This window comes from Lutjanus erythropterus, chromosome 10, assembly GCF_056507025.1.
Source record: "Lutjanus erythropterus isolate fLutEry1 chromosome 10, fLutEry1.hap2, whole genome shotgun sequence".
Classification (NCBI taxonomy): Eukaryota; Metazoa; Chordata; class Actinopteri; order Lutjaniformes; family Lutjanidae; genus Lutjanus; species Lutjanus erythropterus.
Window position 1 is genome coordinate 25,264,710 of NC_139326.1, and position 15,518 is coordinate 25,280,227.

At 39.5% G+C, this 15,518-nt stretch overlaps 1 protein-coding gene across 1 annotated transcript; it reads right to left on the reverse strand.

The window, feature by feature from the left end:
* Window positions 1-1,936: 1,936 nt before the first annotated feature.
* Window positions 1,937-14,372, reverse strand: LOC146320497 (kinesin-like protein KIF27). Its single transcript, XM_084729561.1, has 15 exons — window positions 13,515-14,372; window positions 12,181-12,381; window positions 11,031-12,037; window positions 9,899-10,042; window positions 9,537-9,689; window positions 9,168-9,361; window positions 7,724-7,845; window positions 7,485-7,622; window positions 6,302-6,510; window positions 6,037-6,099; window positions 5,753-5,923; window positions 4,859-5,050; window positions 4,532-4,759; window positions 3,813-4,011; window positions 1,937-2,638 (listed from the first exon to the last, which is right to left on the reverse strand). The coding sequence occupies exons 1-15, from the start codon at window positions 13,813-13,815 to the stop codon at window positions 2,028-2,030; spliced, it is 3,933 nt and encodes a 1,310-aa protein (XP_084585687.1). The 5' UTR covers window positions 13,816-14,372; the 3' UTR covers window positions 1,937-2,027.
* Window positions 14,373-15,518: the final 1,146 nt, after the last annotated feature.

Consider the following 15,518-nt stretch of genomic DNA (forward strand, 5'->3'; position numbering starts at 1 on the left):
CTTATCTTATCTTATCTTATCTCTTATCTTAATTTTTCATACAATCAATCAATGTGAGCTCATTATTTGGCACGATCCAGTTACTGTTTGGTACTAATTAATGAGTTAAACAATTTTGCCACAGCCTTTGTGAATGAATCTGGTAATTTGATATATTCATCTGTTATGCCAAATCAAACTTTCTAATTAGTAAAATATGCTGATGGTGGTTAAATGCCAGTAACAAATATCCGATGAAGCTGACAGGTGTAAATGCTGCTGACGGAGAGGACAAAAGTAAGCAACACAGATCTGAGACTGACAGTTCAGTACAGATACATGTGGGCTCACTATTTAGCGAGCAACAAGTCACTTTTGCCATTTTTATCTTATGTGCCGTAACAGCTTGATAATGATTTATAAAGTGTTTACAACCAAATTTATAACCTTACTATTAACAATTTATTTTATTTTTTATTTTTAAGTAGTCTTATTATAAAGTGGTACTCACACATTTGGCCAAACCATGGCTCCGTGGGATAATCTGACTGTGAGTACAGGTTGAGGGGACAGAATGAGTTACACAATAAAGGCAAAACAGTGAGATATTTATTATTATCAAGTTTAATACACTTCACTGCACTAATAGTCACTCATATAAAAATATTTTATACAGCAATATACTTACAACTAGCAGTACATAGTGCACACACATATAAAAAGTTGATATCAAAAATCTAATGTACAACAAACTTTACCAAGCTTTATATTACTATTGTAGTGCAGAAAACACACTTTATCTACTGGCCATTTTAAGTGCACAACATTGCTGAAAATTAAAAGGTGAAAGACAGAGCATTTCTTTTCATAAGCCACTATTTGATTACATTCAACAACAGATCAATGAACATGTTTTCCCTAACTTGTTGTATGTTTTAAACTAATAGTATTTGCAATAAAAGGAGGAGAATCAATTTACTGTTGACAATATCTGTAAGATGAGCTACTTATGACTAATAATATAATAATATAAGAAAAGTGTTGCTTTTTACATTAAATACCCCATTGCTACACAATGTATGTGAGGTTGCAAGTACTATGTATTTGTCAGAGAGTTTTATGACATTTTAAAGGACAAGAGCTTAAAACTTCAAGGTCCCCAAATAATTTACAGGAAAAAACAAACTTGAATTTGCAGTATTATATTTGGGTGTGGCAAGAACTGATAGAAATCTGAAAATGGGATGTTTGACTCTATTTTTTAGTGTAGAGGCACCACCAAGTTATTGGAAATGCCTCGGTACTTATCAGTTGTCATGACAACACTGGGCTTTCTTCTCTTATTGAATGGCCAAGTCTCCACAACATTCAACATTGACGGGCTCTGGGAGGACAGATAAATAGGAAGACAGTGCTATGACGAGAGTAAAGAAATTTCAACAATAACCACATTTCAGTCTTTTTTAAAGACATTTTTCCCCTTCGGCTCATAAACTCTGAAGTTCTCACTTTTCGTGGTTTCACTATTCTGTGGTTACATTGGCAATGGTAAGGACATATTCAACAAAGGACAGTGCTGAATTCAGAAAAGCTGAGAAAAATATTCATTAGTATATTGTGAATATGGACACGTATTAAATATAGACCACTATTTTTATAATGTGAAGTAATTTGATGAGCTTGTGGGCACTTCCAATGTGCCTCCAAGCCCCATAGTCTTTAACTTACTTATTTTCTGTCAAATAATACATGAAAATTTTCACAAGATACTTAAGATGGGATGGAGTGATATTTTGTTCATGTTCAATACTTAACAAAAATATAGAAAACACTTTTTGCTTCCATTTTTAATGAGTTGAAGTAAAGGATCTTGGACTTTCTTTTTAGACCAAATATTTTTGTTGCGTATATTTTGTCATCAGCTTTTCATGACACACATTTCCCTTTGCTTACCCAAATATAATTTTCTGTACACAGTGCTGCTGCAAGTGACTCATATGCACAATGATCTATGTAAAGCCACCTAAAAGATCACAAATGATGCAACATCATCTGTCAGTGTCTCTGAGCACCTCTATGGAGTCCTCTAGCATTGATTCTGTGCTGGTATCCATGACAGACTGGTGCCTCCTTGTGGCAGACCCATAAACCTGCAGGTCGGCTGCAGAGATCTGCCTCAGCTCTCTGCGACACAAACGGACTGGTGTCATCTCTAAACTCTCCCCAGAGTGATCAACCCCTCTTTCATTCCTCCCCTGCAAATGTGTGTGTATCTGGTTGTATTCAGGCACTTCTGTCTTGTTGTGTGTGTGGAGGTCAGAGGATGAGGAGGGAAGGGTTTGGTGTGCATATCTGTTGTGTGTCTTTTTGTCTGTTTGCTCAGCATGTATCTTTGTGTATGTTGTTGCAATGTGTGTGCCTGTCTGTACCTCTTCAGTGTTTGTCTGGGGTTCGTTTGCACCTGTGTGTATCTGCATAGACTGTGTCTGTCTGTGCTTCTGTGTGTGTAAGGGCTGAGTGACAGGTTGTACAGTGTCACTGAGACACTCTCTGAGTTTCTTTTTAAGCTGCCGGCTGGAGCTTTTGTAGAAAAACAACTCCTTCTCCAGATGCTGCAGTCTCTCCTGGATGACCTGCTCTGCATCTCCTGAACCACCCTCTGAGCACACATACATATACACAAGAAAATGGGGAGACAAGAGTCAATGAGACAGCCACATACACGAAACAGTTACTGTTATATTACTGAGACAGTTTTCCTCTTACCTGTAGTGCTATTTATCAGTCTAGATTGTTTTAGTGTGACTTGCAGAGTTTTGGAGATACTGGCTGTAGAGATGTCTGCCTTCTCTGAAATATAATGGGACTAGATGACTTGTGGTGCTCAATGCATCAAAAATAAATAAATTAACAAAATAAATAAATAAACAAAATAAAAAACTCAACCACAATGTCTCTTCCCAGAAATCACGACCGGGTCGCTTAAGGAAGTCCACAGATCTTGTTGTGAGTAGTTTCAGCACAGAAAGAAATGTGCATCTACTCACTGATGAAAGAAGATACCATTAATGTTTGCATCCTGCAGTATCTTGGGTGTTCACATCATGAACACCTATCACTACAAATCTGCACTCAAAGACATGGAGTATGATTTTCCATCAGGTAGTTACTATAATAACGCCAGAAATTAAAAATAAAAAATTGATTTGGTGATTATGACATTGGACAAATGCTATTTTAACAATAATTCTATTTTATCATGCCTTGTACATGGACACATGCTTTACCAGCGACACATAGTTTCACAACAGTGTTTAGACTGTGATATGTTCCAAGGATAAAACATGACCTACTGCTGGTGTTGTTTTCAGGTGATTTAATGAAGGTAAACACAGTGACTCACTCTGGCACAGCATTTCTCAGAGGCTGCAGATTTATCAATGTATTGTTGGTGCCATTTCGACTCACAAAGCAAGCTGTTGCTGACAAGGAACAATACCTTGCATTTCAAGACTTAACAAGTTTTTCCACTTTGTGGAAAATAGCATAATTTGTTCACCAGGGACCACACTTGGAGCCATAACACCTACTATTTTTGATTGCCGTTGCTGCCCCAGACTGTAGATACAAGTGCACCCCCACTATTTTCAGATGCATCCCCAATCATTTTGTTCTGGAACTGGGCCTGTCAACAACTCACACCAAAAGTAGATAAATGTAATCAAAATCTAGATGGATAAGTAGCACTACAGGGAACGAGGAAATATCTATTTTTGATTTTGTTGTGAACTGTCCCTTTAACAGTTTTGTCCAGGCTGAACTAATTTCATCACCTTTAAGTTTTTGCAGCAGTAGCTGGATGTTGTTCTGGTGGTCTCGGTGCTGTTGGGTGAGCCTACGGTCTGCATCCAGGGTCAGATGCTGCATGGTGAACTCCAGCCTCCTCAGCGCCGCCTCCTGCTCCCCAGCATGAAGCTCCAGCTCTTTACAACGCAAACGAAGATGGTGCTCCACCTCCCGAAGACAAACAACCTGGAGAGGTCGGAGGGAGCCAGAGAAACACATTAATAGCACAATATAATTATAAACATATTGGCTGAACCTTTGTTTACTCTCACACCTGCAGAGAAAAATCAAGGACAGAGACAAACAGGCGGAAGGGAGTTTATCTCATTGTAATAGTTCCACATAGTGCAAACAAATCTCCTCGAGAGAAGCTGATATAGTTTCTAATGGTATTAAAACATATCAGCTGGAAAGATAAGGTGCACAGTAGGCAGCTTCAGGGGAGCAGACAGAGGGAGGAAGTTTAATTTAATCAGTGTTATGGAAACAGAGACCCTGCATTTGTGACTCAGAGAGGGAAGAGAAGGTAAAACAACAGAGGAAGAGACAAGGAAAACATAAATCTCCAGCTGGAACATAAAATGAAGAAGTCAGCATTCAGGCACACATCGATTTGGTTTATAAATAGTAAATAACAGGAAAGGAAAAACAGTAAAAAAAAAATCATTCAGGCACTGGTAAAGAAACTAGACTGGAGAACATGTACCTTGTTGAAATATCTGATGAGCAGCTCTGAAACCTCAGGTGCTGAAAGCTCTTTCAGCTTCCTGATGACATCACAGAACTGGGCGGGTTCACTGCTTTGTGGCTGACATGAAGATGAGTCTGTGATTAACAGCTTCTTCTGTTTGTCCCGGATGGAGCAGTTTTTAAACTCCAGAGCTGCATCCAAAGCTTCAATAGCCTCCTCCAACTGCAGCAGGGAATGCTCCTCCTACATGAAGACATGAATCAAAGTGCATTAAAGAAAAAGAAGCACACGGATGAAGAATAAAATGCATTATACACTTATACAGCATTCCCTTTTTCTGACCTCCACTGTGAGCACTTTGTTGTCTGTCAGCTGGGCGTCCAGAGTGTCTCTCCTCTTTCTAAGCATGTCTCTTTCTTCCTCCAGTTCCTCTATGGTGACTCCTGCAGTCCGCCTCACACCACTGCTGCTCCTCAGCTGCTCCTCCAGAGACTCTAACCTCACGGACACACGCAGCAGGTCCTGACTCAGAGCCTGAAAATTAAGTGATACAAAACTTCAGGACTTCAATACCAGACATTCCATTAATCAATAAATGCCATTAGTAAACAAAATTGTCACAATTAGGGATGAGCAATCTGGTCAAAAAATAATATCACAAGCTATTTAACTGCAAATGCAATCTAAATGGCAATCTCTTCACATTTTTTAAATACCTTGTGGACAACTAGGCTTGAAATAGCCTATGAATTTCTCCATCTCCATCACTGAAACACATTATAGCATTAAAGTACTACACAGGTTTCAAAATTATTATTAAAACCTCAGTTTATTTTGAAGCTGTAAATAGAGGCCATAAGATAACCTAATCATAAAATAACATTTTTTAAGTACTTTCAACTCAATTGCATCCAAGGAAGAGCCACATGAAGTTATTTGTCCACTCAGCATAGCCATCTAATTTTAGCCATATTTTTCCACTGGTTTGTTCATGTAGCATTGATCCACTAGTCAGTGAAGTTACGTGAAGTTTGGAGATAGATGTAAGAGGAAATTAAATACTGTGATCTCTACAACCTGCCTGGAAAGTAGATCATGGATGTTTTAGATCACGATCCCAATCTAAAATCATCAGATTGCCCATCTCTAGTCACAATGTTTTCTAAATCCTGATAAAAACTTTACACAGTGGCATCACCATATGCATATGTTCACACATACAGTACCCAGGCTCACCTGACTGGAGCTTAGCATCTTGGTCTCCAGTTTGTTTTTCTGATGCAGACAGGCCTCCCTGCGCAGGAGCACCTCCTCTCTTCTCTTCAGCTCCTCCTCCAGCTCCTGCAGCTCTGCTCTCTTCTGGAGCACCCGCTCTTCCTCTTCCTCCAGCCAACTTCTGGCAAGCAGCTGCAGTGAAGACAAGGATGGGTGAGGAGGGTGAGGCCATTTTGGGGGGAGAAAAAGAAAACCTAACTTAAACTGAATTTATGCTGTTTCTATATTTGACAACAAAATCTTACCTCTTCCTTCGACTCTTGCTGGTGATTGCTTTTGCACAGAGTCACATCTCCTGTCCTTTGCTCCTACAAACAAAAACACAAATCACCTTTACTCAAAGGAGTGACTCAGTAATAATGTTACTTTTTTAGATTACTTTTTAAATTTGGGATCAATAGAGCTGACACACAGCTTTAAACTGAAGTTTATTATGTTTATCTTTTTTCCTATTGCTTTGTCTAGACAACGTGTTTGATGAGTTCATTTTTAAACATCTGAACAACTAACCCCATTAAGATCAAGCTCTTTGTCACTGGTCTCTCTCTGCTGCCTGAGGCTGGTCTGAAGCTGGGCTCGCTGCAGTCTCATGTGCTCCAGGCTGTGGTACACCTCTGCCTGGACCTGCTGCCTCTGCAGGGAAAGTCTCGCCAACACGCCGAGTCCTCTGCCATCAGCACTGTGCCTGCCATGTCTGTCCAGTGCCTGGGTCTCCTTATCTGTCAGTCAAATAAACATGTTGAAAGATTCAAATATTGCTCAAAAATACACATATTTCAGACTCATATCAGTGTTTTCCCTGTTTTTGTTCCTCTATCAAGACCTTGGCTGTTATTTCCTAAACTGAAATCCTTGATTTTTACATACTTTACACCATGTAGCCAATCATGGCTCATATTTTGCCTCTCAGGTCATTTCATATTTTGACTAGTCACCATATTACAACTTTGCACATGCCTCTGCTCCAGACATGTTGTTTACAATAAAAAAAATCTGATTTACACTAAATATTTCTCCAGTATTTTGCAATCAGGGTGGCAACTGAGGCATGCATTAATGTCTGCTACAATATTCAAATTCTATAAATAGTGGCTTCAAAGAGATAGTTTGGATTATTTGAAGTGGGGTTATGACATACTTATTGATAGCTAGTTTATTACCTACAGTAGATGGCTGGACCACTGCTGCCTTGATCAGTTAGTCTGATTATGTTATTGTGTATCTTTTGTTTTTTTTAAAGCTTCATTCAGATTCACCAAATCACAAAATAACAAAAAATATGCAATCATGCAGTGGTAGAAAAGTGACTCCTGTCTTCTCTGAGGTAAAATAACCAAATAAAATTGCCAAAGGACTCTGGTTGCTTTGAAGAGAGCGATACTTGGTTTGTATATTGGAGTGTTATTTGGCTTTTCAATCGGAAAAGTAAATGTATACTTAAACAGATACAGATTTTTTTTAGGCAGCTAAAATATGTTTTGCTGCAGACCCTACTCACGGCAGTACACTACTTAGCTTCTTACACTGGGAATGTTTTCACCAACCTTGGTTGACACAAAGCTCCTTGCATTTGCTCTGACACACAAACAAATCAGCTGAAAATTTTCATTTATCTTGACTCACTAACATAGGTCGAGTCAAAGTACAAAACAACAGACATGATACATGACAGTATGTAATTATTTTAACACACCAGTTTTGTCGAGCTCTTTGATGAGCTCCTCTTTCATGCGCATGTTGATTGACAGGTCTTGGATCCTCCTCTGAGTAGCACTGGCTCTCAGTCTCTCCTTCCTCATACGGCTTTGACTGGCATGATTTTCCTTGGTCCCTTAAAGAAATAGCAACAAACAATATGAAAAGGAAACTGTTTCTTCTATATAAAATAACAGGTAAATATGCACCCATCAACACAAAATGACAAAAGTATACCTGTGGCTCGTTGAGGCTGTTGTACTAATGGATTTCCATTAAATGTTTGGTCTAGTCCAGCGTTTTTCTCTTTCAGAGTTGATTTCTTCTGCCGGCTGGTCCATGTTCGGTTTAAAGAACGCCTGGAGAAACGTCATCATATTATATGATGAGGCACAGAATTTCATTTTAACTTACAAAAACAAACAAAAAAAGATTTTCTGAATAAAAGATTACTGATGCATGTAAAACTTAAGTCAAGCACTGTGTGCATTTCTATGGTGCATGGCACACATGCAAAAGACTTGGTTATATAAGGAAAAAAAACTGTTAACAAAGTATGACAGAAGCTGACATTAATGGCCAATCATGTCAGCTGCTTTCATCTTCTTCAAAAACAGTGTACTTCCTGCTACATGAGCCCCACATATGCTGCATAAACTGGGAGGCTGTGGGAAGATATTTTTGACCAGTTTCAGGTGCACAAGAGCGCAGATATTGATGTGGTTATTTTGAAATGGTATTTTGCAACAGCTTGATGTGTGTCATGTATAATGCATTGCAATTAAATGCAGGGCTAAAATTAGACACCGCAGATGGAGCCATTATTATAATTATCAAAATTACCGCAATTAAAACAGTATTTTTGCTGTCAACTAGTTGAACTGTATAAAAAAAGATGACAGTGAAAAGCATAACATTCAGGGTTTGTGTGATTTGTGGGAGGTCTACACAACAACTCAACAACAGCATAGAGCTGCAATGATTAGTCAATCAATCGATTAAATGATTGAAAGAAAAATAGTCGGAAACTACTTGATAATCAATTAATCTTTTCAGTCATTTTTCAAGCAAAAATGTAAAAGATTTTCTACTTCCACTTTCTTAAATGTAAGGCTTTGCTGCTTTTCTTTGTCATTTATGATGAGAAATGAGTCTTAGGGTTTGAACTGTTGGTTGGAAAACTGTGATAAGCATTTTTTAACATTTGTTAACATAATCAACAGATTGATCAACAATGAAAAGTTAGTTAAAATCATAGTGCGTGGATTGCCAATAACAAAACCCTTACTGTGCCTCTCTATTCATATTGGTACATTGAGGGACACTCCTATAAACATGAATGAGTGACTCTGCTTTTTTGTTGCAACATTTTAAAACAATTTTTTAGGCCTCTATGCCTTTAATTTGATAGGATAGCTGAAGATATAACAAGAAAGGAGGTGGATCATATGAAGCAAAGGGCAACAGGTGGGAGTTGAACCCTGGCTGCTGCAGAGGACTCACAGTCTCAGTACATGGGGCAAATTTTCTACCAACTCAGCCACCAGGCTACCTTGTTGCACCATTTTAACAAAAACTTAGTGCTTCTCATGCTATTGAAAGAGTATTTAGTGCACTGTAGCGAATGACTGGTTGTTTGACAAAGAAAGAACCAGTAAGCTTGTATAATACAGGATCTCACCTGAATCCCATTCTGCCCACAAAGATGCCCTCCTCCTCCTCCTCTTGATCCCTGTCTTTGCTCTCTGCCTGCGGCTTTATGAATGGACAGTACACCTCATCCTTTTCCTCAATCTCAGCCAGCAGGAGGTGACTGCGCATCTTAAAAGCTGCCATCACCCTCTCCAGCGAGTAGGCAGGAGGACTGGAGTGAATCTACAAACACATGCATTCACACAGAAATATGCGCAGCCATGAACGAGTGCGTGCATGCACATATAGAGCAACATCATTTAGCACCCACAACAGCAGAAGTCACAGGAAAAAGTCAAAAGCAAGGACAACAGGTACAACAGACAAACACACAGAACAAAACAGTGCAACTACCCACCCTCCTGGGAGGCCCATGTACACAGCTGCGCCTGATCAGAGGGACACTGTGGGGTCTCCCAGAAGCCCCGTCTTCCACTGTTGCACCCCTAAAGGTCATGAGGTCACTGCGAAGACGACTGATGAGGATCTGCTGGTCCACAAGTTGTTCAGTCTGAAAACATTCACACACACACACACACACAGACACACACACACACACCCACAGACACACATTTAACCAACAAATGAAAAACCTGCACAGCTGTCATTACATTCTAGGACAGTTTTGAAGTTTTATTTGCAGACGACCGACCATGTTGAAGATATGAGTGTTGTTTTTTTACTGCATTATAGAGCTACACGCACGACTTGTCTTCTCACCTGTATACGGTTACGTTCCTTTTCTTCCTCTACAGCCTGAAGGTGGTTTTTGCTCTCTTGAAGAAGTGTCTCCACTTCTTTTTGGACCTGTCCTAGCTCTGTGTCCTTCTGCTCCAATAGTTGTTCCTTTACAGTGAGAGCTTCCTGAGAGAGAGGGAGAGGTGGATTTCTGTGCTTCACCTTGACATGTGGATATCTTATCATAAGTTCATCAGCACTTCTTTTTTTTAGTCAAAATAGCTTTATTTTCCATATACTTCATCCAATGTGACTAAGGCTTTTGACAACATGATTTCCTCCTAGGTTTTTAGGAGGATACCATCACAGTGGATATTTTGACTAAAAGAAAGAAACAAAGGTGGAACTGATAACATTAAAGGGACAGTTTATTTTCTCTTACCTGTAGTGCTATTAATCCAACTAGATTGTTTTGGTGTGAGTTGCCAAGTTTTGGAGATGTCGGCAGATTTCTGCCCTCTCTCACATATGATGGAACCAGATGGCACTCAACTTGTGGTGCTCAAAGTGCCAAAAAATACAACAGCAATGTCTCTTTCCAGAAACTATGACTCGGTTACTTAAAATAATCCACGGGGCCTGTTTTGTGCAGTTTCATGTAGGAACTATTTTCTTCTTTCTACTGAGCTGCACCCACCAACCATATCACTGTATAGAAGGAAGCATGGATCTACTCATGGATGAGAGACTACAACTCAGCCAAGGAGGATGCCATTAATGTTTACATCCTATGCTGACTGACATGAGCGTCTTGTCCATTAGTAGATGCATGCTTTCTTCTGTGCAGAGATACAGTTGGTGATCATGATGGTGTGACATTTGTTTATTGCCTGTACCACATAAACATGTTTTTTTTTATAGCAGCTTCTGCGATTTGGACATTGCTCTCATTTGGCAATATTGTAATTCTGATAATATTTTGATTAAATGTGTAGTCCTAATGTCCAACACCATTCACTCTGAACAAAAATAAACCTACAGCAGCTAAATGGAGATATCCATTCTCTGTATTTTATCTTGAATATCTCGATGATGGACCGGTTCTGTTAACTGTTGGACAAAACGAGGATTTTTGAAGACAGTCTGATGTTTCTTTTTCATGTGTTATAATTACCTTGCATTTGTTGAGTTCTTCTCTGAGCTTTAATATTGTAACATGGTGGGGCTGGTCTCCACCGTCCTCTGAACAGTCCTTATTATCAGCTTGATGTGAGTGATTGACAGCAGTCAGTCTCTCCTGCCAATCCTGCAGTCTCTGCCTGAAAGAAGGACTTGGAGTGGGCCCAGAGACATCTGCCAGCAGGGCTGCGGCTTCCTGTGCTAGAGTGCAGTACTGAGTTGGTTCCTCTTGGTTCATGTTTTTATCAGGATCAGACATCCTCATCTGACTGGGCTGTTTGAAGCCACCCCGCTCTCCAGGTCTTCCGCCTGTCCTCTCCCTCTCCATTACTATGTCTCTCTCCTTCTCTTTCAGCAGCTCTCTCAGTCTCTGGACTTCATACTCCAGCTCAGCCAGTCGAGCCTCACCAGGATTCCAGGCTGTAGGACACGATTTGACCTCTGTGTGAGTGGACGTTGCTGCAGGGCAGTTATGAATGTGACGAGCCTTGGATGCAAACTGCAGGACGCTCAGAGTCTCAGTTACACTGTAGTCAGAGGGGCTAACACATGCCACCATCAATGTATGGGCGGTGCCTCCCAGTGAATCTCGGAGGAGACGGGTGATCTTAGCATCACGGTATGGTATGTGTGCACTGTTGCAGTTGTTACCGCGGCGATTTCGAGCAGGGTCAGAGAGGGCACGGATGACATTGCCCAGTGCAAGCAGGCCTGTGTTAATCTGAACAGACTCTTTAAGACGCGTCCCAGTGTTTCCAGTTTTTCCAGCACGCTCCGAGCCTGCGAGGTCCACCAGGCAGAGCTTGGAAGAGCGGACAGATTTTAAGGTAGAGTTGCTGTTGTGGCAACATTGGACAAGCTGGACGGTGAAAATGGCGTGAGAGCGACTGGAGTGCTCATTCATCCCTGTGGCACCAGTGTGGCGCAGGGCGTTGCCCGTCTCTAGAACACTTAGTAGCTCCTCTGCTGAGGTGACGACCACCTCTCTGGCTCCCACCACCACTGAAAACATTAACAAAAACACGCAATGATCATTTTTAATGAAAGTGACTTTTAGTAAGAACATTCATTTCCCTAGTGGGCAGTAATCCAAAGTGCATAACCAAACAATTATTAATTTCTTCTAAACTTAAACTTTTATTTACCTGTGTTTCCCCTCTCATCCTCTCTGATATGTAGCTCTTTGTGGATGGTGTGCAGCTCCAGCAGGTCTCGCAGTTCTTCCCTGTACAGCTCCATATAGGAGACCCGCACTGACGCGTCCTCACCATCACTGTTGTTTCTCTTCTCCTCCAGCGACAAGAACACATCCTGGGCCACACGGTCAATAATTCCTCCCTCTTTATCTGAGACAGGTTTTGGAAGAAGAAGACAGTTATAAAGTAAAAGACCTGAGATTAAACATTAGAAGAGACCCTTTGGGTCAAATACCTAGTACATCTTGAAAGTATAACAATGGGGCAACAGCAAATTACAGGTCAGGAAAGCTTGTTCTGGACTTGAGATTTCCCATCCATGGCTTTAAACCTGAAGTCTAAAAAACTGCAAAGAAACCACACAAAATTGTTGAGGGGGCATCTTGAAAGACATGTAATAAACATGTAACAGTACATCCATGCTTAGCCAATATTTCCCTCCACAATAAACAAATCACTGAACTCCATACAAAAGCTCCCACTCATCATTCACCAGTCACTCCATCTAGTTCTCCTAAACAGCTCCTGCTGGCTCTAACACCGTTTTTGTGATAAAAACTGCCACCTGTGCTTTGACGATGCTCAAATTGGCTCCTGATTCACAACTTCAAACTCGGCGGGTAAAAGGTAAGTTAAGGGAAACTAATTGTCTCTAATTGTTATGAAAGCATGCTAGACATTTTCATTTAGATTTGTAAAACCTTTATTTATCCTCTATTTGTGAAAATGCTAAAAGGGCCAGACTCTTTAAAACACAGTTTTAGATTAGTGAAACCTTTACTCTACTTGTGAAAATGGGGGGGAAAGGGGTCATTTTGCTGCATCTCACCCACATTTGACCAGGTCTCTTCTAAAAACCACTATACTTGGACTCATCAAATCTGCTGTTTTTAGCATCTAGACCATTTTGGAACAGGTCTCTTTCAAAACCACTGTACTTATACTTGTAAAATCCGGACTTCACAATCACAGAGAAGATTCAGACTCTTTAAAACAGTTTCAGCTTTGTGAAATCTATATTCTATTTCTGAAAATGCAAAAAACAGACATTTCACTGCTACTGTGGCATCTAGACTGCACTGGACCATGTCACTTTCAGAAACCACTGTACTTAAGACTTGTCAAATCTGGACTAAATTATCCCAGAGAAGCTACAGACTCTTTAAAACACAGTTCCGTATTTATGACACCTTCATTTTGTTTGTGAAAAAGCAAAAAAGGGACATATCACTTATTTCCCCACATCTATACCAGTCCAGAACAAAATGCACTGTACAACTTACCCAGATTCCCCCCACCTCCGAGTGTGTATGTCTTCCCTGAGCCCGTCTGTCCATAACAGAAGACAGTGGCGTTGTAGCCGTGGACCAGGGACTCCACCAGGGGCTGGACGCAAGACTCGTACACCTCATCCTGACTGGCTAAGGGTCCAAACACGTGGTCAAAGCAGAAGAGTCGGTCCGAGCCGACCTTCACCTGAGCAGAGCTCGGCACAGCTTTCACACACTCTTCATGTTTGTGCAGAAGTTCTTTAGGAAGCAGCGGGCGGATGCGGACCGCCACCCGGACACACACCTCGCTCATCACGATGAAGAACTGCTAGCATCAATGTGTTCACAACTTAATGGACTTTAACGTTCATCCCAGCATCTCACAGCTGGGAAAACTTTGTAACTGAGCTCTTAAACTTGATGGACACGAAATAAACACGAGCCACGTATCTAGATGTTACCGAAACAAACCGTTTGGTGTTATCCTTGTGTGTTTAAATGTCCTGGTTGTGTTGTCATCTGTCGTGTTGATAACTTAAGCTTCCAGCTCCCGTTTGTTGTGGCTTCTCGGTTGCCCGGGAAACCGCTGCTGTGGTGCCGCAGCAGTCGAGGACAGCAGGATGTGAGGAGTCAAGAGTGTCCACGGAGGACGGAGCGGCTGGTACATGACGGAAACAGCGCCCTCCTGTGACCATGCTCCTTTTTTTTTTTTTTTTTGCTCTTTCTGCTTCTTTTCTCAACGTGATTGAAAGACATATAACCTGTTGGACATAATATTTTGGGATTTTATTATGGGATTGTTAAAAATTAGTAATATATCAAGCTTGTTTGTCCTCTGTAAATCAAACCAAAAAGAAGTAACATGAAAACAATCGAACAAAAATGTTCAATATGTTCCTGCTCACAAAAAGTGCATATGTTGTTTACAGTATGGAAGAACAGTGTGCCTCTTCTTCTTCTTCTTCTTTATTTTAGAAATCTGTTAATATGAAAATGATGATGATGCATTACATATTTAATGCACACCAAATACATATATCTATCATGTTATTATATATCATACTATGTCTCACATTTATTTTCCATTATGTATTATACTATACTTTATTTTATAATTTTCCATTTCATGCCATATTGCTGTACTATACCATATTATATTATACTATATTTCTACATTTCAACTACATTAAATTTAATATTTAATTTATATAAATTTTATGTTTTTACTTTCTTTTTTGTACATTACATTTATATATTTATACAGTCAAGCCATAAGTATAATTACTTGATCATCTTATATATTATTCTGGTGTACACTGCTCTTTTACAATGTCTATTTTTGTTCCTATCATTTTTAATTTATATATTTCTAATGTTATATTATTATTATAGTTTTTACTTTTCTCTACTTATCTGTACTTATTTCTGTCAAACACAAGAATTTCCTCTCAGGGGATTGGCAAAGGCTTATCCTGAGTGATATTAATGGATCTGTATTTTAATTCTATATATTAAATTATTCTAAAATGTATTGGGTTTTTAATCTATTTTATTATTATGATTATTTATTTTATAATTACTTATGTATTTGATATTTAATATCTCATTTTCTAATCTACAGAATATAGAGTATATTGTAGATATATACACCATTGAACATCCAGTTAAAATACACCTTTTACCTAATTATGTAAAATTTCTAACCACTTAACCATATCTTATTCTAGTTCAATCTCCCTTGAGGAAAAGTTGTATCATGTATGATATTTCTGAAATTCTTTCTTTGTTAATTACATTTATAACATTTGAGAAAATTGACTTCCAGCTGCTTTTAGCTCAGACAAGCACCGTTTTCCTACTCAACCTTGAGCTGTCTGTTTGTGATCGTGCAAAACACCTGTATTCATTACATTCAAATGCGAGTTAAACTAGATTTATTGAATTTATTATAAATCTCTTCAATAATGAAAAAGAAAACTCTTTGGAAAGTGTAGTGGACGATGTGAAATATGAACC